Source organism: Eptesicus fuscus, chromosome 2 (genome assembly GCF_027574615.1).
Source record: "Eptesicus fuscus isolate TK198812 chromosome 2, DD_ASM_mEF_20220401, whole genome shotgun sequence".
Classification (NCBI taxonomy): domain Eukaryota; kingdom Metazoa; phylum Chordata; class Mammalia; order Chiroptera; family Vespertilionidae; genus Eptesicus; species Eptesicus fuscus.
In genome coordinates this window covers 46,885,523-46,909,822 of record NC_072474.1, presented here as the reverse complement: position 1 = coordinate 46,909,822, position 24,300 = coordinate 46,885,523, and the positions used below count along the sequence as shown (strand labels likewise).

The 24,300-nt window shown below is 38.9% G+C and overlaps 1 protein-coding gene across 2 annotated transcripts in view; it reads right to left on the bottom strand.

Moving 5' to 3' along the window:
- MANBA (mannosidase beta) overlaps positions 1 to 24,300 on the bottom strand; it is a 100,497-nt gene that overhangs the window by 37,637 nt on the left and 38,560 nt on the right. For both annotated transcript variants that reach the window (XM_054726989.1, XM_054726985.1), the window contains exons 8-11: positions 14,385 to 14,536; positions 12,832 to 12,949; positions 10,628 to 10,714; positions 6,563 to 6,730 (exon numbers count right to left, since the gene is read on the bottom strand). In XM_054726989.1, the coding sequence (XP_054582964.1) occupies positions 6,563 to 6,730; positions 10,628 to 10,714; positions 12,832 to 12,949; positions 14,385 to 14,536 (525 nt within the window). The remainder of the gene's footprint in view (positions 1 to 6,562; positions 6,731 to 10,627; positions 10,715 to 12,831; positions 12,950 to 14,384; positions 14,537 to 24,300) is intronic.

The following is a 24,300-nucleotide window of genomic DNA, read 5'->3' as shown; positions in this document are numbered from 1 at the left end:
CTTTAATTTTCCAAGTTAGGAATCCTTTGCTTCAAGCACTGGGCACTGCTTGCTGCTTCCTACATCTTTTTACTTCTATTCACATTGTGTTATTGGCCTAAAACACCTACTGAACAATCCTTTGCTTCACATTCTACTCAATGTCACCTTTTACTTAAAAGCCTTCCTAGATCTTTCCATTTAAAAATTATGGTCTTAAAAAAATCCTATTAATAGAAGGATAATATGCAAATTGACCCTAATGGCGGAATGACCAGGAACGACTGGTGCTATGACACGCACTGACCACCAGGGGGCAGACACTCAACGCAGGAGCTGCTCCCTGGTATCAGTATGCTCCCACATGGGGAGCTCCGCTCAGCCACAAGCTGGGCTGACTGCTGCCGGCGCAGTAGTGGTAGCGGGAGCCTCTCCCTCCTCCTTGGCAGTGCTAAGGATGTCCAACTACGGGCTCCCGGACTGCCAACAGATGTCTGACTGCCAGCTTAGGCCCAATTCCCCAGGGAGCAGGCCTAAACCGGCAGGTGGACATCCCCCGAGGGCTCCCAGGCTGCAAGAGGGCACAGGCCGGGCTGAGGGACCACCCCCAGAGTGCAGGAATTTTCATGCACCGGGCCTCTAGTAAAAAAATAAATGATGGTCTTCCACATAGTTCCCACCATGCTCGCACTACATTTTTTTTAGCACTTCTTTCACTCTGCCCCATAATTCTCCCCATGTTTCCCCTGAGCGCAGACTGGAAGCCCAGGAGGAAAAGTTTCCCCACAGCATTGGGAAGGAGGCTTTGCTCCTCATAAAAGGTACGCAGCAGATGGTGGTTGAATTTAAAACATAAAAACGCATGGTAAGATTGTAGGTACTCTTGAATTTTAAACAATATTCTGTTATAATGGCTTTGAAGTAAAATTGGAGAAGGCCAATCAATAGGCCTTAATCAATCAAGATTGGCTGATTCCCCCCCACCCCACTCCTCCAGATTCTTAAAAATTTGGTAAGATGAGCCATTCAGTAAAATCACTAATGAGTCTCTCCCTAAAAATATCTGTCCTTGATGATGCACTATGATTTCGTTCCATTTTTGTATCAGTTAATCTTAAGGCCTGATTTTTACTCTATCAAATGGCCCCTGTCAAGGTCATGACCATAACTGTTTATTCAGACCAAGAGATACCATAAGATAAACCAAGAGAATGACTATTTTTTAAGTATGATGTACAATAGGAAACTAACGATTACAATTAGTGTGTGGATAGATCAAGCATGGTCCTTTTCCTTAAATGCCTAATGCTTTCACAAAAATCACAGTAATGATTATATAGCACTTAATCCTGTCCATCTTCAAATAAATATTTAAGTTCAAGGATACAGTGTTAATATTAGACATTAAAGTTTGTAACTATCTGAAGACCTAGCTTGCTTAGTAAAACCAACCAAGGATGAGAATGATGACTAGCATGAATTAAAAGTCTACTATGTGCCCGAGTCTGTGTAATGCACCTTCCATTCATTAATTCACTTAATCCATGTAACAACTCTTCATAGTTAGTGCCTATTGTTAACCCAATTTTATAAATAGGAAAGTGGAGATTCAGTAATTGCCCAACATTACATAGACATGTAGTGGCCCAGCAAGGACTTGAAATCATGACCATTTAATAATTAAGCTATGAAATGAAAATCATTAGATATAAAAATCTATTTCTTAAGTCCATCAGATATGAAAAACATAATACTAATACTGTGAGTTAAAAGACTATAAAATAAATGTTCTATAAATATTAATTAAAGCTTAAACCACCATACTTTGTGAATAGAAAAATTCTTCATGATACATGACTTAGCATATCAGGAATGCTAAAAACTTAAGCCTATGTTTTTCAGGTAATCCCACTGAAGTTTCTTCACATAAATAGAATAGTGCCATCAACTGGGCATATTTGGGTACCAAAATCATATAGTATTCTTTTAAAAATATCCTGTATAGAATTAATTCAGGATATAGGCAAATACTTAAACTACCTAATTACAATTAAAACTGTAAATACAATCAGACTATTAAACCACATGATAAACATTGAAGTTTCTAAAAAGTTAAATTTTTAAGGCACTATTTCAAAAACAAACAAAAATGCTGTTTCCTCTACCTGCAAAAAAGGCCAATTTGTATTAAGATATAATATATATGCATGTAGTAAATACAAGTATGCTATGCCTGTCAAACAAAGAGTGGTGCAAAGAGAACTGTCCTAAGTGGAGCTGGGAACCAGCTCTTTCCTCTACATTTGCCCTTTATATCATACACCAACATAATACACCAACATGTATAATATAATATATGTATACAGATAGCAAATTCTACTTTAGCATTTACTTATGTAATTTTATTTTTTAAATAATTTTTATGTTTTAATTATAGTTGATATACAATATTATATTAGTTTCAGGTCTACCATATAGTGACTAGATATTTATACAACTTACAAAGTGATCACCTTGATAAGTCTAATACCCATCTGACACCATACTAATTATTACATATACTGACTCTATTCCCTATGTTGTACTTTACATCCCCATAACTGTTTTTATAACTGGCAATTTGCACATCATTTTTTAAAATCTTTTTTGTTTAGAATATTACAGATGTCCCCCTTTTTCCTCCCATTGTCCCCCTCTACCTGGTTCCTGCCCCACCCCAGGCCTTTACCACCCTATTGTCTGTGTCCACAGGTAATGAATACATGCATATAAGATCTTTGATTAATCTCTCCTCACCTCCCCTTCCCTCTGAGACTTGTCAGTCTGTTCCACGTTTCCATGCCTCTTGTTCTATTTTATTCATCAGTTTATTTTGTTCATTAGATTCCTTGTCCGTTTAGTTTGATTTTTAGATACAATTGTTGACAGATATGTACATATTGCCATTTTATTGTTAATATTTTTTATTCTCCTTCTCCTTCTTCCTTTCCTTAATTTGCACATCTTAATCCTTGCTCCTTTTTATTCATCTTCCCAACAGCTCTCATTTGGCAACCATCAAAATGTTCTATATTGATGAGTCTGTTTCTGTTTGTTTATTTATTTTGTATTTTAGATTCCACATATAAGTAATATGGTATTTGTCTTTCTCTGTCTGACTTATTTCACTTAACATGATGCCCTCTAGATCCATCCATTTTGTCACAAGTAGCAAGATTCACTCTTTTTATGTTGAGTAATATTCCATTGTACATATGTACCATATCTTCTTTATCCATTCATCTATCAATGGACACTTAGGTTGCTTCCATATCTTGGTTATTGTCAATAATGTTTCATTAAAGATATGGGTGCATTTTCTTTTCAATTTAGTGTTTTGGGTGTCTTTGGATAAATATCCAGAAGTGGGATTGCTGGGTCTTTCCTTGTCCCTTGTTGTAGCCTTTGTTTTAAAGTCTTATATTTTTCCTGATGTATGTATTGCTACCCCAGCTTTTGTCTTGTTTTCACTTGCATAAAATATCTTTCTTTTTTCATCCCTTTAAGTCTGTGTGTGTCTTTTGATTTAAAATGGGTCTCTTTTTTTTTTAATTTTTTTTTTATTGAGGTATTATATGTGTACATATCTTACCATTACCCTCCCCCACCCAACACCCATTCATGCCCTCACCCCCCAGAGTTTTGCGTCCATTGTTTATGCTTATATGCATGCATACAAGTCCTTCGTTTGATTTCATAACTCCCCCACCTCTCCCTAACTTTCCCCCTGTAATTTGAAAGTCTGTTTGATGCTTTACTGTCTCTGTATCTATCTTTTTGTTCATCACTTTAAAATGTTCTTTACTATCCATAAATGAGTGAGATCATGTGGTATTTTTCTTTCATTAAAATGGGTCTCTTGACTCAGCATATACAGTATATGTGTCTTGTTTTCTTATTCAGCCACCCTATGTTTTTGATTGAAACATTTAGTTCATTTGCATCTAAAGTAATTATTGATAGGTATGTAGTTATTGCCATTTTATTATTCATTTTTTGGTCTTTTTCTTCTTCTTAATGAAGACCCTTTAACAATTCTTGTAATACTGGTTTGGTGGTGATAAACTCCTTTAGTTTTTTTCTTGTCTGGGAAGCTCTTTATCTGTGCTTTGATTATAAATGATAGCTTTGTTGGGTAGAGTGATCTTGGTTATAGGTCCTTGCTTTTCAATACTTGGACTATGTCATGCCAATCCTTTCTGACCTGCAAAGTTTCTGTTGAGAAATCAACTGACAGTCTTTTTTAGGAACTCCCTTGCAAATAACTAATTGCTTTTCTGTTGCTGCTTTTAAGATTATCTCTTTGCCTTTAACAATTGCCATTTTAATTATGATGTGTCTTGGTGTAGGCCTCTTTTGGTACATCTTGTTTGAGATGTACTTCCTGGACTTGGGTGTCTTTTTCCTTTGCCAGATTAGGGAAGTTTTTCATCATTTTTTCTTCAAATAGGTTTTCAATTCCTTGCTCTCTTTCCTTCTGGTACCCCTTTGTTGCAAATGTTGGTATGCTTAATATTGTCCCAGACGCTCCTTAAGCTATTCTTTTTTATTATTTTATTATTATTATTATTATTATTATTATACCTAATAAAATAGTAATATGCAAATTGACCACACCTTCGCTACACCCAAGCCACGCCCACCAGCCAATCAGGGTGAGTATGCAAATTACCCAACAAATATGGTGGTTAATTTGCATACGCTGAGGGAGGGAGGAGTGAAGACTGAAGACAACTTAGAAGGAAGAGGGAGGAAAAGTGGAAAGCAAGGTGGCTGCCAGAGGGAAAGCCCGGGCGGGGTCGGGCGGGGCGGAGTGTGGTGGAGCGGGGCGCGCGGGTGCAGGCGCGGCTGCTTGCAGGATTCTTCCTGCAAATGGGCTACTAGTGATTATTATATTGCTGTTCTGATTGATTGCTTTCTGCTACCTTGTCTTCCAAATCTCTGATTCGATCCTCTGGGTCATCTAATCTACTATTGATTTCAGTTGTTGTATTCTTAATTTCTGAATGGTTCTTTTTTATGTTTTCTATCTCCATTTTCATATTTCCCATCTCTTTGTTAAAGTTCTCACTGAGATTGTCCACTCTTCCCCCAAGTTCATTGAGCATCTATAACCAGTGTTTTGAACTCTACATGTGGTAGTTTTCTTGTCTCCATTTTATTTAGTTCTTTCTCTGGCGATTTCTCCTATTCTTTCATTTGGGAGATGTTTCTTTGTCTCCCCACTAGGTACAGCTGCTACATTTCCTGGTCTTACTAGAACGGCCTTGTGTCGTAGGTGTCTGGTGGGGCCCAGTAGTGCACTCTCCCTGGTCACCTTATCTGGATACTTCAGGTGTGTCCCTTGTGTGGGTACAGCTCCAGTTGTAGCAAATCCTTGATTTCTGTTGGCATGCCAATGGGAATAACTGACTCTTAGTCTACTGGTTGTGAGAAATGGCCGTGACTACAGAGGAGTGAGAAGCTGACCCTCAAACCAGAATTTGCTTTAGCTAGGCTAGCATGCCTACCAAGTCTGCCCTTTGGGTGTGTCATTTGTGGAAGTGATTGGGCGGTGCTCTGATGTGGTCTGAAGCTGGCCATAACATGTGTTCACTTGGGGCCTCTTTGACTACTGCCTATGCCCAGCCTGGGGCCACCTTGAATGAGCCAAGTTATCTACAAGTGGTTGGCACTTGTGCTGGGTTTGGAGGTACCTGGGAAAGGCTAAGCTTCTAACTGAGGCCAGCTGCCACTAGTGCCTGGCCTGGGGCCATTAGGCCAAAGTCACAGCATCCCAAGGCTAGTCGCTGCAAAGCGTTTGTGAACCTTTCAGAGATTCTAGGAAAGTCCGCATCACAAACTGAGACTGGATGTTTGTATGAAAAAGCTGCTGGAAGCGGCTTGCTGAATATAAACGTTAAGAGATCCAACATCCATTCTCCTATTGCCGCAGCCCCTCTTCTCTCTTTGTGAGCCTCCACTACTCCACTTCACTCAATTTTTAAAAACAAATTTGGCTCCTTCAAACATTTGAGTTTATAATTCTTACCAGAGACCAATTTCACTTGTGAATATGAATATTTTTAATTCTAATTAGTATCAGCAAATTATATCTAGCATAAAGGAAAAGAAGAAAGCATATTAACTATATAATGCTTATACCAGGACCAGGTTATCATTAGAAAATTAATTCACAGAATTCACTATCTTAATGTATTTTTAAAAAAAGAAAAGAAGTGGCATTTCAATACATCACCTAATATATTGATTCACAACCATTGGGGATCCCTGGATGGGCTCCAAAGTGTCTGTGACAACCTTCTATTATAAACACAATATTGTATGTGTGGGAGATCCACAGATACATTGATTCTTAAAGAAGTCCAAAACCCATGAATCCTTTCACAGGCTGCAGTATTACAATGGACTGCTCTGCATTAAAATGATATTGTTGAAGGTTGCACTAAAATAAAGGGCATAAAAATATATTATACCAAATTTCAAACTGATCCATTTTTAAAACAGGTTCTTAAATTCTACTGCATTAAAAACCATTACTTACTTCCAAAACGAGCTCTCGGATGTTTTCAACGTACAGTTTCACATAATCTTTCATGTAAGTAGGGAGGTATGTGAAGTCTATGCTATACCAATTCATCATTAGCGCTGCTTCATTTTCATTATTTCCACCCCATATGATGATGGAGGGATGAGATTTCAGTCTCCTGATCTAAAATGTAAGAAAACATGAAATAATTTTCAAATGCTCAACATTAAAAAAAACTCAGAGCTATAATAAATATAAAATTATAGCCATTGAATTTCTGCACATAAATTTTTAAAAATATATTTTTATTGATTTCAGAGAGGAAGGGAAAGGAGAGATAGAAACATCAATGATGGGAGAGAATCACTGAGTGGCTGCCTCCCATATGCCCCACATTGGGGATCGAGCCTACAACCTTGGCATGTGCCCTACCAGGAATCAAAACATGACCTCCTGGTTCATAGCTCGATGCTCAACCACTGAGCCAGGCCGGCCAGCTCTGCACATAAATTTTGACATGCCAAAAAGCCCATTAGAAAATGGCTGTAACTTTACCTGTGGGAATACATTTTTAAAAATCTCTGAGATTCTTTTTATCTAGATTTTCTAAATACTGATAAGGTAAGGCTGCTCTTCTCTGCTGTACAAAAACTGAAGAAAATATAATTTCTTTTATTAAACATGACAAATAAATCAAGCTCAGCATTATCTGACTCAGCCACAACAAGGTTCTAAGAAGTAAAGAATGCAGGAGATGTTAAATTAAATGACAGGGTTAGTCGTCTCAAGAGCAAGTTGGGGCTTTGAGTAAAGATACAAATGAGGCAGAACTTAGGCTGAAAGAGGTATTGAGGTTCCCATCCACCAAGATCAAAACCCGTATGAACTAGAGAGGGTTTTACAAAGCAAGTGAGTACCAGAGCTGCTCTGGAAGTTGAAGACAAACATATGGAATATTCTAAAGAAAAAAAATAGATTAGGGCATCAAGAGGATGTCTCCTGAAATAAGAATCAATGTCATGTCTTAAGAAATCAACTAAGGCTGTTACTGAATCTATCTAAAACCCTGCCAGCCTCCAGAATTGAGGTCTGAAATCAATAAACAAACAAACAAAATTCATAGGCACAGACAATAGTATGGTGACTACCAGAGGGAAAGGGAAGTGGGGAGAAGTGGAAGAGGGTATAGGAAGGATAAATGGTGATGGAAGGAGATTTGACTTGGCATGGTGAATACACAATACAATATAGAGATGTTGCATTACAGAACTGTACACCTGAAACCTATACAATTTTATTAACCAATGTCACCCCAATAAATTCAATAAAAAATAAAAGACATGGGGAAAATATCCTTTTGTGTGTGCTATGCATTAAAATAAACTGTAAGAATATGCAATAAAAAGTTAACAATATTGAAAAAAATTGAGGTCTGCATGACCTGGGCTCACTGTGGGTCGACCCTACGTAAGGGGAAAGATCCAGACAGGTCTTCTGACACACTGGGAGATGCACCCCAATAGAAGAGGGCAATTAAACCTTTGAGGACAACAAAGGGAGTCAACGGTCACGAGAAAGTCTTTTGGAACATGGTTTAGCAATAGAAACTCGGTGGTATTTACCATTCTCTTGCACAGTAATGGATGATCACAGTGATGGATCCCAGTTTCCACTGTGGTCTCCATTCAAGATGCTAAGTAATTCATACATGATACAGTGATGCATTAAAGAGATATATCTCATTTAAAAAAATTAACATCCTGGGTTTTTCTAAATCATCCTTATAAACAGTATTTCCTTTATTTGCCTCTACATATGCCCAGGTAAGTGAGGATGCTACCAGCGATGACTGGCATGTTTGTGGTGCTGGTGATACAAACACTGAAGAGGCCAGAAAACTTCAGTGACTCTATGATACTCTTCAAACTTACTGAGAATTTCATGATGAGCTTCCATTTAAAATGTTAACGAACTCTGCATTAAAAGTTCTCCTCTTTTGGAAGGCACGCAGATATCATATTAAATTATTTGTATGAACGAAAAGTAAAGATAAAACTGAAATGTTTGCCTCCTGGTCAGGTGGCTCAGTTGGTTGGAGCATCGTCCTATACATCAAAAGCTTGCAGGCTCAATTCCCAGTCAGGGCACATACTTAGGTTGCAGGTTCAATCTCTGGCCAAGGCGTGAACAGGAGGCAACCGATCAATGTTTCTAGAAACTCTCACATTGATATTTCTATCTCCCCCTCCCCTTTCTCTCTCGAAAAAAAAATTCAATGAAAAAATATATCCTTGAGTGAGGATTTAAAAAAAAAAAGTTGAAATGTTTGCAACCTACATAACTATAATCAATACTTCAAAAGTTATTCATCCATCCATCCATCCATCCACCTGTGAATAATCCAGCCAGGGAGTAGGGACACAGAAGGGAACAAGCCCTGGCCTCAGAGAGATTGCAACTTTACAGGGGTGACAACACCTGAACAAGGAATTCAAAGTGTAATGTGGCTCACAAAGTGCAAATGACCTCATCTAGATTTGCAGATTCAGAAAGGTTTTTCACCTGAGGAAGCCTTGCTCAAGGTTAACAGGGACCAGAGAGAATGAGTGAGGTGGTCCACAAGGGAAGGTGATGGGAATGGTGGGCCGGGGCATACACGCAGGAGAGGCGGTGCTTGGTGAGGTGGAGAGGCAGGCAGAGACGGGACAGTGCCTGCTGAGGATCCTTAACTCTATCTGGAGGGCTTTCAGCAAGGGATGTCCCTATTTGTACTTTAAAACCTTATTTTTTTTTAATAAAACACAGGTAAAGAACATAAATTATGTCATAGTAAACTATTATAAGGCAATCAGTCTATAACTACCATCCAGACCAGAAATAAAACTTTACCAACCACCTTCCCAACGTAGTCTTGTCCTCCTTCCAAAATAGCCACTATCTTGAGTGTAACAGTAATCATCACCTTGCTTTTGTTTTGCTTTTTCATGCAAATATAAACTCGTGTATTTCAACATAGTTGATGGATTTCAGCCCACTGACATTCTTATCCTTAATGAACCTCAAATTGTCCCACCAAATTAGTCAGAGTCCCACCAAAGTTCTTTTGGCATATCTTTGATAGCCTCCTTGTTATCTGTGTGTCAAAAACTTCCAGGATAATCTAGTATGTTTCCTGTCCCACACCTGAAATCAGCCATTTCTCTAAGAAGACTTTCTCTTAATGGGAAATATTATTTCAGTATAAGGAGTCTCAATATTACTATGCTGTTCATTGTTTCTAGGCCTCTTCAGGGGATGGAGCTAGGATATAATCACTTCCTTGCAATTACAGATGTATAAATCTATATATATAAAAGCCTAAGCGACCAGCCAACTGGCCAGTAGCTATAATGTGCACTGACCACCAGGTGACAGATGCTCAACACAGGAGCTGCCGAGCTGCGGTCACTTGGCAGTGGCGGTTCTTGGGTGACGCACCCAGAACCAGAGAGTAGGGAGCCCGATTCTGGGGTGTGTCACCCGAGAACCACCCTCTGCAATCTGGGACCCCCCTCATGGAATGCTGGAGAGCCAGTTTCAGCCCGATCACCACAGGCCAGGCCAAGGGAACCCACCAGTGCACGAATCCGTGCACGGGGCCTCTATTACAAATATAAGTGTGTATATGTGGAATGCAAAAGAAATCAAGGAGTCAAGAATCACTTTAAATTTTTGACCTGAGAAATTCAGACTGGCATTGCCAATTATTGAAAACTGCTGGAAAAGCAAGTTCAGGGAAGGTAATATAACTCTGTTTTGGACATGTTACATTTGGGATGTCCATAAGAGGAGGCACCAAGTTAGCAGTTGGATATAAGAACCAGGAATTCAGCAGAGAAGTTGAGCCAGAGATTAAGTATGAGAGTGGTAATGTGGTTAAGCCATGAGACTGGGTGGAATCACCTAGGAAAACAATGACCTGATTGTGATTTTTCAAGAGATTTAGTACAGAGAACAACAAAAAGAAACGTGGAGTGGTTTAACAAAAGGCAAAACTAAAACGTAAGCCTTTTCCTTCTTCTTGAAATGGTAGTAACGTACCTGGTAAGCAACTTCTGCTCTCACTGAATTTAGGAAGTCCGCGTCCGTTGGATAAAGGGCACAGGCAAACATGAAATCCTGCCATACCTAGCAAATCAAATCAAAGGTGATAAAGCGCTCCCATGGATTTTACCACCCAGAAATACATTCTTCACTCTGAACTGTGGGGATGATCTTTCATGCGAATGAAAAACCAAGTTCGTCCGATGAGTGTGATCATTTGAGCACTACTATGTGCGAGGCACTTGGGGTCCCCGTGACTTCTCAGAACTGCACATAACTGTAGGAAAACCCAAGGAGATAAAATGCAAGGTAAGCAGGAAAGACTGAGAATTCAAGTAAGGAAACAGTGAGTGTGTTGGGGGGGATATAAAATTCAAAATGAAGCTTCCTACCCCAGCCCCTCCTACTCCTAACTCACTCTAAATTGTCACTTGGAATTGAGAGATGGACCAGACTATTAAAAACATACATTTCTCAGAGGAAAGGGAGGAGGGGGAAGGTGGGAAGAGATTAACCAAAGAATTTATATGCATATATGCATAGCCCATGGATACAGACAACATAGGTTGGTAAAGGCCTGGGGAGGGGCAAACTGGTGGAGGGGGACAACGGGGGAAAATAAGGAGGGGGGGGCATCTGTAATACTCTCAACAATAAAGATAAATTTAATTAGGACAGAAAAAGAAAGAAGCATACATTGTTTACAAAGGAATACATTTTCATGGCCAAAAATAATTACTACATGGACATTTTAGTACTGACACCACATAAGCTCATTCCTGGGGAGGCTGTCATGCTAAGTGGTTGAGAGCAGGGCCCCGATTCAGTGGGCCTGAGTGGGAACCTTGACTCTACCATAGCCCCACCATGTGCTGTGGGCAAGTTATTTAACCCTGCACATGTCCGTTTCCTTCTCTGTGAAATGTGGATACAGAGCAACAACCACCACCCATAGAATGGGCATGAAGTTCAAACAAAATAATAGATGCAGAACACGGAGAACAATGCCTGGCACTCAATGAATATTACAGAATATTGTCACATCATCATGACCATCAGCATTATCAATATTATTATAATTACTACTCTTCTATGGAGAGCTTTAAATTTTAGAACTGTAATACCAGAACTAAAAATACATTTCCTTTGTGTAACCCTCACTAATGCAAAACATGTTGGGAGTGCTAGCATACCTTTACTTTATTATTTTTCTTCTCTCTAGGGCTTGTCGGTGCTCCTTAAAGTTAAAGTTTTTAAATATCTTATTTTATTTTTTATGCATAATCTCAAATCACAAAGAAAATGTAGATAAATATATACTGATATAACTACTATATAGAATGCTTATCATTCAAAAATAATTAAATAATTGTGATACTCGTTATCAACTCTGGCTCTTGGTTCTTAAGATGCCATTTAATCTTTTGCAAAAAACAAAACAAAAAAAAACAAAAAGGAACATCATTCCTGACTCTGAGAAAAGAAGGAATGATCAATATCACCCTCTCAGAATGCTGAAAAAGTAACATATCTATACTAATAAAAGGGTAATATGCTAATTAGACCAGACGTCCTTCCTGACAAAGCTGGGCCCAGGAGAAGCCGCCCGACTGCAGTCCCGGGCACATGTGCCTGTGGCCAGCCCAGGCAAAGCCGGCCCCGGTCCCAGGTGCCTGCAGCTGGCCACAGGGAGGAAGCCTGGGTCCCAGGTTCCTGTGGCCAGCCAGAGGAGGGAAGCCTGGGTCCCGGGTGCGGGGCTGAGGCAGAGGCAGTTAAGGGTGATCAGGCAGGCAGAGGTGGTTAGGGGCAATCAGGCAGGCAGGCAGGCGAGCGGTTAGGAGCCAGCAGTCCCAGATTGCGAGAGGCATGTCTGGCAGTCAGACATCCCCTGAGGGATCCAGGATTGGAGATGGTGCAGGCTGGGCTGAGCGACCCCCCCCCCCCCCCCATGCATGAATTTCAGGCACTGGGCCTCTAGTCCTATATAATAAAAGGCTAATATGCAAATTATCCTCTTGCCCTGGAATTCAACAGGGAATTCGACCAGGGGGTGGGGCCAGCTGGCCAACCTCCCACGACCCCTCCCCCCAGCCAGCCCAGCCAGATCAGCCCAGATTAGGACAGGCCAGCCAGATCCCACCAGTGCACAAATTCATGCACTGGGCCTCTAGCCAAGAAATAAAATGCTATCAACTACTCACCATTATTCCTAGTTCATCACAGAGTTCATAGAATTCATCTCGCTCATAAATACCTCCTCCCCACACCCGAAGAGTATTCATGTTAGCATCCACGACAGACTGCAAAAGGAGTGATAACCTATAGAGAAATTTTTAAAATAAACACTAATCTGAAAACTTGGGGATGCTAAAAAAAAAGATTTTAAGAAACACATTGTGGGTGATAAACACATTTAAAATCTCTGCTAGAAAAACACATTTTAAAATGATGATGGTTTGGCCCTAGCTGAACCATCAGCCTGTGGACTGAAAGGTCCCAGGTTCGATTCTGGTCAAGGGCACATGCCAGGGTTGCGGGCTCGATCCCTATTAGGGGGCATGCAGGAGGTAGCCAATCAATGATTCTCTCTCATCATTGATGTTTCTATCTCTCTCTCCCTCTCCCTTCCTCTCTGAAATCAATAAAAATTAAAAAAGAAAAGTCTAGAAATTTATGGCCACTTTGAGAGCATGTACCTTCCACCTCCAGAGCAATGCCCAGAAAGGAATGAAGAGGACCAGTAACAGGCCAGCCCGGGACCCAGAGCACTGACTCTGAGCAAAGGTGCCCACAGACAGGTTTACTAACAGGCCCAGCTGTGCTGAGCAGCTGCCATCAAAACCAGCCAGATAGGAGAGGAGCATTTAAAAGAGAGAGACAGCTAATTATCTGGGCCCATGTCTGGAGAATAATTTCATTTTAATATGAAATTCAAAACAACATATACATTTTGAAGTAAAAGGAAATTACTACAAGTTTGGGCAAAATTAGAGTTTAGTTACCAACCACATCTACATTCTAAACATCTAATAATATACTACAATGCATATTTATACATTTGTAGATACATTAACAGTGTTTAGCCCTAGCCAGCTTGGCTCAGTGGATAGAGTGTCGACCTGTGGACTGAAGGGTCGCGGGTTCGATTCTGGTCAAGGGCATATGTCTGGGTTGCGGGCTCGATTCCCAGTAGGGGGCGTGCAGGAGGCAGCCAACCAATGATTCTCTCTCATCATTGATGTTTTCATCTCTCGCTCCCTCTCCCTTCCTCTCTGAAATCAATAAAAAATATATTTTTTTAAAAAACAAGTGTTTATTTTCACTTCACAAGGCTTATCTTCACTATCCCAAAGACAGTAGTTTACAAACCTAATAAAAAAATATATTACTTTCTTATATTGTTCTATTCTCACAGCTTCAGAAAAATACTTGAATTTTTTTTCCTAGATCTAAAATTTTAAAGATTGTTTTTAGTTCTTTTTATTAAGGTAAAAGTAAAGGAATATGCAGATATCTTAGCATGAAGAGGTAAGTATTTAAAAGGATGAACAAAAATATTTAAGATGCTCTTCAAAACAGTAGCGGGGGCGGGGGGAGGGCAACTTTAATCATCTTTAGAAAAATTTTTACCCTAGAATTCTATATTGCCCTTCAATTCCTTTGACTGGAACTAACAAAAGTAAGAATGAGCAACTCTTAAGCTTTGTGGCTCTATTAATAAAAGAGAAACAAGAAAAGAAAGATGATAACTTACAAGTCAGAGGTTACTCGATCCTGGAACGAATCTGCTGGGATCCAGTTTGATCCTTTCAGAAATATGGGAAATCCATTAATTTTGAAGTAGAAACTCAGACCAGGAGAACCTTCTATGGGCTCTTGTATCAGTTCCACTGTCCTAAAAAAAACCTATTATGAACAGAATTAAATATGAAAAATATATTGCAGTCTTCCTCATGAAATAGAGTTTTGTAATTATAACAAAAGAAATGTATTTGAAGATAACATTTCAAAATTAAAACAAAAACTGATACTATTTCACAAAGTTGTGGGGGGGAGAGGGGATGGGGGTATGGAGAAATGTCCACCAGTTAAACTGCCACATCTTTGAAAAACACATTCTCATTTCAGTATTGTTAAAATATGTCGAAATGTACACTTAAGAATCAAAGAAATAGAGCACAAGGTATTTAATAATTTAACATCTTTCCAATTATAATAGCATATTATTGATTAAGGTCACTTTGTTTAACAGGCAATTTTATATATATATATATATATATTTTTATATTATTGATTTTTTACAGAGAGGAAGAGAGAGGGATAGAGAGCTAGAAACATCGATGAGAGAGAAACATCGATCAGCTGCCTCTTGCACACCCCCTACTGGGGATGTGCCCGCAACCAAGGTACATGCCCTTGACCGGAATCGAACCTGGGACCCTTGAGTCTGCAGGCCGACGCTCTATCCACTGAGCCAAACCGGTTTTGGATTAGCAGGCAATTTAATCCAAGCTAATTATCGCATTAAACTCAGTGTGTGAGAGAGCTCTGGTATGGGACTGGAGATGTAGGCAGTGTTCCAATTAAAAGACTAGATAGGAGCACATACCCCAATATCATCATTGCTACAGGAGAGGAAGCTGAGGCCTCTCCCTGTGAAAAGCCTAGCCTGGTTTCCCTCAGCAGCATGAGCAGATTGAAGTTCTTATCCAAATCTAGGTAGAGCAGATTGATGTTCTTATCCAAATCTTCATTCTTTCCCACCATAAACTGGACCAAGGAATGAGGAACATGGTTCTACAACAGTAAAGGCAAGCCCTGAACCAAGATTATGCATTTCTTCTCGAATTAAAAATATAGATGAATTAACCAATGTATTCCATGTAATAAGGGTCCACCATTCTTCCATTTTCTTGCCCTTGCCCTTATTCATATGGCCTGATGAAATGTATCAGAGCTAATGTTCTGAGAAGACACAGAATAAGGCTCAGATGAGGAAGAACTCGACATGGAATTACCACACCTGCTTTAGAGTTGCAAAATGTAAAAGATGTCCAGTGACTTTCAGAGGTAACTCAGAACACCTTTAAGGATTCATACATCTAGAATAGTGATTCTTTAAGTGTGGCCAAGGGTCAACAGAGGATCCCTGAAAATCTTTCGGGGGTTGGGGGAGTGAGGGAGGCCTTAAGTCCAAAACTGTTTTCACAGTAAAGATAAAACATTTGCTTTTTCACTCTCCCTCTGTTGAGTGTACAGTGGAATTTTCCAGAAGCTATAATATGTGCTTGTGTATTCTGGTGTGTTCTAGTTCCACAGTTGAGGTTTAGGGTATGAAAAGGTGCATTTCAGAGATTAACTCAGTATTTCTGTGCTCTTACTAGCTGCCTCTGGTTACTCCTGCTGCAATATCTGCAACTGCATTACCGTTCAATAAATTATGATTTCGAACCCCAAAGTTTTCCTTGCAACCTATACAGAAACACAAAAAGACTAGGTACCTTTTACCTTGTTTTACAATAATATTTTTAAGGTTTCAAATAAAAACATATTTTAATATTAATTAAAACTCATTTTTGAGTTTAATAAATTTTATCTGTCTAAAGGAAAATTTAAAATATACTTTTTCCCAATTTAAGAATGAACTGTTGTCATAAAATGGGATAATAAGACTAAGATTTTCAACCTACAGTCACACGGTCTACATCTAAAAATGCTGAAGCAGAACCAAACTGACGTATCAGAGAATCCAATTTATTGAATATAACTTTATATAATGAAATGTTTCAACATTTGGAACTCTTAGGACACCATTTTTCAAGTAACCAATACATTATATTACAATATCACACATGAATAAAAGGTCCGTTAAGGGTGCAAATTATACCAATTGAATTTAATGTAAGAGTAAGAAGAGTTCATTAAAATGGCTTCAAATTCCACATTGCAACTAGTCTTTAAAAAACCACCACTTGTTAAATTCTAGTGTAATACTAAAGAATCTCCACAGGAAAGTCAAGCAGTTTGAAAAGGCTACTCCTCTCTTTTCCAACTACATACTATCTGTGTCAAGTCAGATCTTCTTCATGTTTCAATGAAAGCAACATACTGCAAATTGAATGCAGACACAGATAAGAATACAGATGTCTTCTATTAAGCAAGAGATTTGCAAACATGTAAAACAATGTCATTATTCTCAGTTTTATTTTGTAAATATATTTATATAAAATAACTCATAGAATAACATGTGATAGTGGTTTTTTTTACCATAATTTGAAATGAATAAATATTTACTTCTAAGTTTTAACACTTACATAAACAAAAGCACTTTTGGGTTCTTAATAATTTTTACAAATGTAAAGTGGTTCTGATTCCAAAAGAATTTTAGAATCACTAATCTAATCTAGAAAATAGAACCCTTTAATTTTTTATTATTAATGCTACACATAGTATTACTAATACAGCACATTTTCCAACATGTTTTTTTCTCTTCTGTGCAAATATTCTCATGCAAAGACAGCTATTTCTGTCTCCCAACTCTTGCAATAACAGTTTTATAACCCAGGTCAAAGTAAACCTAAACCACCTGAGAGTGCCTCAAAGAAGAGGCAATAGCCGAAACCGGTTTGGCTCAGTGGATAGAGTGTCAGTCTGCGGACTGAGGGGTCTCGGGTTCGATTCCGGTCGGGGGCATGTGCATTGGTTGCGGGCACATCCCCGGTGGGGGGTGTGCAGGAGGCAGCTGGTTGATGTTTCTCTCTCATCGATGTTTCTAGCTCTCTATCCCTCTCCCTTCCTCTCTGTAAAAAAATCAATAAAATATATTAAAAAGAAGAAGAAGAGGCAATAATTCCAGCCACCTCTCCCTCTGGACATTCCTTGGTAGCTAAAAGGTGTTGGGTCTATGACTAGTGTCAGTAGTTCTCCATATCCCTAGGCAGTCTTGAGAGGTAACATAAAAGCCTTCCTCTATAACAGATATTTTACTTCTGAGAAAAAAATGGCCTCTCAAAAAGGATTTTTGAAAAGACCTTCAAGTAACACATACTTACATCCAAACTGAATATATTGTCTTTTTATAAGATTAGAAATAGTTTAAACAGCCCAACAAAGTATATTAGTGTCTAAAAGGAAATATAGGTGTAAATATCTAAGAACCTAAATATGTAAGTCAAGCAGTTTGAATTTTAAATTTTTTAATTTCCAAATTTTTCTATTGTTGAAGGTTCTAATTGCAATTCACTAGAAGAGTTTTCTAATTGACTTTATGATTTCATTTCTAAAACAGAAGGATTAACTTTGAAAGTACAGGATAGCTGAATGGACTTTTTAGACAAGAGTTAGGAGTTCCTTAACTAAAAGGTTTAAGAGGTGTGTGACTAGCCAGGCCAATGTGGCTCAGTGAAATAAAAAGCATAGGCCTACAACCAAGAATACCTTACCCAACAAGACTAACATTTAAAATTGAAGGAGAAATAATGAGCTTCTCAGACAAAAATCACTGAAAAAGTTCATGACCACCAAACTAGTATTATAAGAAATGTTAAAGAAACTTCTTTAAGAAGAAGAAAAGAAAAAAGGAGGAACATAAATATGCATAACAAAATGGTAATGAATACATACATACCAATAATCACTTTAAACATAAGCTAAGTGAATACTCTAATCAAAAGCCATAGGATAGCTGAATGAATAAGAAACAAGATCCATATATGTTCTGTCTACAGAGACCCACTTCAAATCAAAAGGCCACAGAGCAAGTCTCAATAAATTAAGGAAGATTAAAATCTCATCAGGCATCTTCTTTGACCATAATGGTATGAAACTAGAAATCAATTAAAAGAATAAAACTGAAAAAAACACCAACACATGGAGGCTAAATAACATGTTACTAAAAAATTAATGGGTTAAAAATGAGATCAGGGAAGAAATCAAAAGATACCTTGAGACAAATGAAAATGAAAAGACAGCACAAAATCTATGGGACACAGTCATTTCTCCAAAGAGCCCTGATGCCTCTTAGTAGAAAGTGGTATCCAAAAACCAAGATTTGGATGCTACCTCTGTTCATTGCTACCAGAGTGCCACTCTTTCCAGGTTCTATGGGAAGGCCTAGAGAGAGCTAGAAAATGTGTGTGTCTGTAAATAAACACACACACAAACACACACACACACACACACACACACACACACACACAATTAAATCTATACTTATTTCTATATCTACATATACTGAAAATCATGAGTTCACACTATTAGCTCCAATTCCAATCCATTCTAGCTTTCTCCCATTCTATATGTATTATCACCTTTCTGCATCCATGAAAAAGCTGGCTCTCAGTACTTTAATATATTTACTTGCATAGTTCCCTATATGTAGCCAATCTCCTGACCCCAAATAGCCATCACTACCACCTGGCTCAGGTGTGGTTCTTACCAAACATTTTTCAGGAGTTGCCTACTGTCTCTACTTCCTCACCTTCAGTCATTCCTCTACCCACTGCTATCTGATATCCATTCTGGTCAAGGTCATCAGTCAACTCCCTATTGCCAAATCTAAAGGATCTTTCCCACTCCTTTTCTAAATTGAGCTCCAAGAAGCATTTTATGCTCTTTGAACATTCTCTGCTTCTTATTCTTTCTCTGGCTTCTGCAACTCCCCCATCTGTCTCATTGGCTATTCCTTCTTAATTCCTCTATGGGCTTATTTTCTCCTCTCATGATTAATTATTATGATTCCCTGAGGTAGTTCATCCCTTCCCATGGCTACAATTATCTCTTATTCTGTTGACTTACACATCTATAGCTTTAACCCAGATCTAATTCCTGAGCTCCAGACCTATATAATGAAATGCCCATCAAATATTATTCCTTGGGTATCTCTCAGTCACTTCACACAAAAATACATCTAACACAAATAATTTCCACCCTATCCTACCCCTCTAACCTGTTCTTCTTTCTGAGTACTGTAACTCCAAGAACAGAATTGCCAACTGTTCAGTGGCCCAAACCAGCAACTAAACAACCATTCTTAACTCATTCTTCTCTCCCATCCCACAGCATCAAGCCTGACGGTATTATACCTTCTAATCTCTCCCAAATCTATGTCCTCAGCAATTCTACAGAGTGAGTAATCATCATCTTGTACCTGAATTACCACCATCGTCTTCCAACTGGCCTCCCCCTCTTGTCATTCCTCCAATCTGATCTACACAATCTGTGTACAACAAATATGATCTCTCCTTAAAACCTTGAAAGAGCCAAAACCGGTTTGGCTCAGTGGATAGAGCGTTGGCCTGTGGACTCAAAGGTCCCAGGTTCGATTCCGGTCAAGGGCATGTACCTTGGTTGTGGGCACATCCCCAGTAGGGGGTGTGCAAGAGGAAGCTGATCGATGTTTCTCTCTCATCGATGTTTCTAACTCTCTATCCCTCTCCCTTCCTCTCTGTAAAAAATCAATAAAATATATTTTAAAAAAAAAACAAAACCTTGAAAGAATTCCCATTGCCCTCAGGACAGCCTAGTTCTGCACATGGCTTATAAGGCCCTGCATGATCTTTCCCTGCCTACCTTTACCTCATTCCTTGTTCAAACTCAAACAGCCACACGACATTTCTTTCACCTCCACAAACACACACTATTTCTTCGAATCCCCAAGCCTTGATATATTCTTATTCCTCTGACTCTTTGTTGCTTGATCAAATTCTACATATCCCTCAGGACACAGACATCACCTTCTCTGGGAATTGTCCAAGAAGGCCCCTGCTCCATAGTACTCTAAATTTCTCTAGAGTACTTGTCACTCTCTATTGCAATTATTGGTTTAATTATTTAATTTCCCAACCAAATTCTTTCATTCTGATCTCAAAGTGAAATGGAAGCAGTGTCTTATGCAATACTCTACCGCCAAAGCCTAGCAAAGTAACTGAACCGTGTTAGCTCTCCCTAAGTAGTGAGTGAACAAATGAGCCTCAAAAATAACAAACGCCACAGCAGCCACAGCCAAAGGCCACATTTCACAAACATGCATTAACACAGGCATGAAGCAATACATCTTCCTTCACTCCTGTTGCTGGTCAAAGAGTAGCATTTTAATATGATGCACCCATACTAGCCTGAGTGAAGAATAATTATTTCCCACAAACAAACAAAAAACCACAGAAGTTCCCCTTCTTTCTCTGCGGTGTGTTGGAATGACTCATCCATTTTTACACTTTCATGAAGGTGACACACAACAGACTCAACATGTGAGAGAGCACAGGTCTTTGGCCAAAAGGGTTAGAATAAGAGTGAATGTTTAAAGAAAAAAAAAAAAAGAGTGGATGTTTAAGCTCTTTAGGCAGCTCTACAACAGTCTCCCTATAAATGATATGGACACACACTCACGCACCCACAATGTCCCAGAAAATATAAAGGCACGATTTTAAAAAGGGAAAATAGAAAATGAACTCCTGAAGGGTATATCACCAAACTCAGCATGGTCTCTGAGCCAGGGGAGAGGTAACATAAAATGTGAGGGGTGACACCAGGGTACAACCCGAGCCAACTACAAGCACCAAAGGCTGATGTCCAAGGAAGGAGGAAATCTAGGAAGATTAACATCGCTACTACTCATTTTATACCATCAAGTTACTCAGCTTTACTGTCCCATTTTACACATAAGGAAATGGAATTTAAAGAACTAAAGAAGTAACCTATCCTAAATACCAAAATGCTGTTCTTCCCAATCCTTACTGCTGTATCCCAAACCAGGCGGGAGCCAGTATTTTCTTTAGACTTAAGTTAAAATGCTCCTTTCACTATTCTCTAGCTGAGGTTATCCTAAGGTTTATTCATAGATATGGAGGCAAAACAAGTGGTTATGTCTTCAGGAGGAAACGTTTTACTGTTGGTTTTTTAATGTCAGTCCTGATTGCTGGGGGAGGTAGCTGTGGGAAGGAAGGCAGGTCCTTCTCCAGAGGCTCTTTGAGAGTATTAATTACCAGAGGACAGGGGCTGCTTCCCCCACTGTCCTCTCTAGTTTGCTCCAGTTCCAATCCTGGCTCAATTTTTTAATTTCTAAAGTGACATGGAGAGGACATTTCATGTGTAATCACCTTTAAGATGTTTTATTCTAAAAGCAGAACTCAAGTACATTGTTTTGAAGAAGGGATTCTGAAGCTCACTATTATTTTGCCTTTCCCAATCAGAGAGGCTGAGGATGGGGAGCCCACTGCAAGATGAAACTCTATGGTCCATGGTAAGAACTTTAATCCCCTACTGCCACTAGACTCCCTGAATGGTAACGACCACTCTTACACTCCGCAGGCAAGAGACTGGAGAATGTCCTCGTTGACAAAGCTAAGCAAACATACACACACACACACACACACACACACACACACACGATCTATAACAACTGACATGTGGGCATCACCCCATGATAAAGTTGGTTTCCAACCGGATACCTAACACTGAAGCTCATATAGGGCTTCTCATCTGCAATTCTGTGCCTTAATCTTCAGAATGGATGGACACCAAGGACAACTGAATATTCAAGAAAAGTCTCTAGTGAGGAAAATGAGACCAAAACAAATAGAAGAAGTAATTAGGAATGTGGGGGGAGGGGGAGATGCAGTGAAAACTCCAAAAATACTACTAATAATTAACTTTGTAAGAGAAATGAGAATATATTACAACCATAAAATACAAACAGGATACAATTTTTAAAGTAAAATTTAAAACTCTTGAGAAAAATTTTAAGTGATAAAAATAAAATGTCTAATTTTGAAAACTGAATATGAAATCAAGTAACTCTCCCAAAAGGTAGAATTTTAAAAGTGAGATGAAATATAGAAGAAAAATCTAACAATATTGTTCAGTCCAGGAGATCCAATATCTGATTAATAGTTGTACCAGAAAAACACAACAAAGATAACAAATGAAAAATTATAAAAAATACAAGACAATTTCCAGATTGAGTTTCTACATCGAAGAGCTCACAAGATGACTAGCGCAACAATAAAAATATACTCATTTTCAAATTTTCAAACTTTAGATTATCAGAGATAAAGAAATCCTAAAAACTTCCAGAAGCAAACAAAAACAGTTCTACATAAGAAAGCAGAAATTAAAATGTAAGCACATTGCAAAACAAAAATACTAAAAGCTCAAAGATAATGAAGCAATGACTTCAAAAATTTGGGGAAAAAAAGATTTCCAACTTAGCCTTCTAATAAACATGACCAACTATCAAGTACTGTGAAGATAAACTTTACATATTTGCATATTTACAAGTTTTCAAAATGTCATTTCCCACACATCCACCCTCAGGAATCTATTGAAAAAAGTGTTTCACCAAAAGTGTAAAGACAAAAATAAATAAATAAATAAATAAATAAATAAAAAATAAATAAATAAGAAGTATGGGTTTAACGAAAAGGGTTCCATAATTAATCCAGGAAAAAGATGAGAGAAATGCCTAAAATACCTAGAAGACAGGTGAAGGTGATTTCTAGAATGATAATAAAAGGAAGTTCCAGGACAACAGTTAAACAGAAGGTCCAGAGAGTAACCGAGCAAAATCAGGGAAATGAGAAAATGGCTCTAGGAGTGCTTCGAAAAATAACAAAAAATTAAAAGAATAATAACAGTAATAATAAATAGTGGGGATAGATTACCTAATGAATATGACTATATTTATTTAAAAGGTATTCAAGTATATAAGAGTGTTTGTATATGATTGAGAGGAAAGTAAACAGAAAACAAAGAAACATGAGGTAATTATTAACTCTAAGGCAAACAGAAAGTTGCACAAGAAAGGAAATTTTAGTACACCATGAGGTTCAGCTTTGAACAATATTTCCATAATATAATCATGTAAACACTGAATACTGAGTTGACAAAAATACTTTGGGAGGGCAGAGGAAGGCAAATGTGTAGTCGTGAGCCAAGCAGGGTCATCAGAGAATCATGTAAGAGAGCTATAGCCTCCTCCGCTAGGTTAGAAATCAACAGGTAATATACAAAGCTGAAAAATTAGAAAACACCAGTAAAAGCACATTATTTGGGAAAATATAGGTAAACAAGCAAGAGAAATAAGCAAAAGTGTACAAGTATTAATTCTGAGGAGTAGGAAATAGGAATAGGAAGGGCTGGGCAAAGGATTCTATTTTTCACATAAACCTTCTAGTAATATTTGAGCTTTAACATTATATAGATGTATTACTTTGATATAAAGTAATTTAAAAACACAGTAGAAAAATATTTATAAGTATAATAATAACTAGAGGCCCAGTGCATGAAAATTCATGCACTGGAGGGGGGTGGTCACTCACAATCCCCTCTCACAGTCCAGGAGCCCTCAGGGGCAGGAGGCAACCCAGCGATCAGGGTAAGGTGACGCCCCATCACACCTCTGCTGTTGCCACTGCCGGCAGTGCAAGCCTTGGGTGGCCCTGATTACCTGAGCCTCGGGTGGCCCTGGGTGGCTGGGCAGCCACCATCCGAGGCTTGCCTGTGCCTCGGGCTGGCCCTGGGCAGCTGGGGGGCTGAGGGGACTGGGGGACTCCGGAGGCAGGTGCACGGAGCGGCCAGGCCCACCTGGGGGCGGGCCCAGCCTTGCCGCATGCCTGCCATCCCGGTAGGGCTGAGGGGACTAGGCGCCACCATCTTGTGGCTATGGGCGCAGC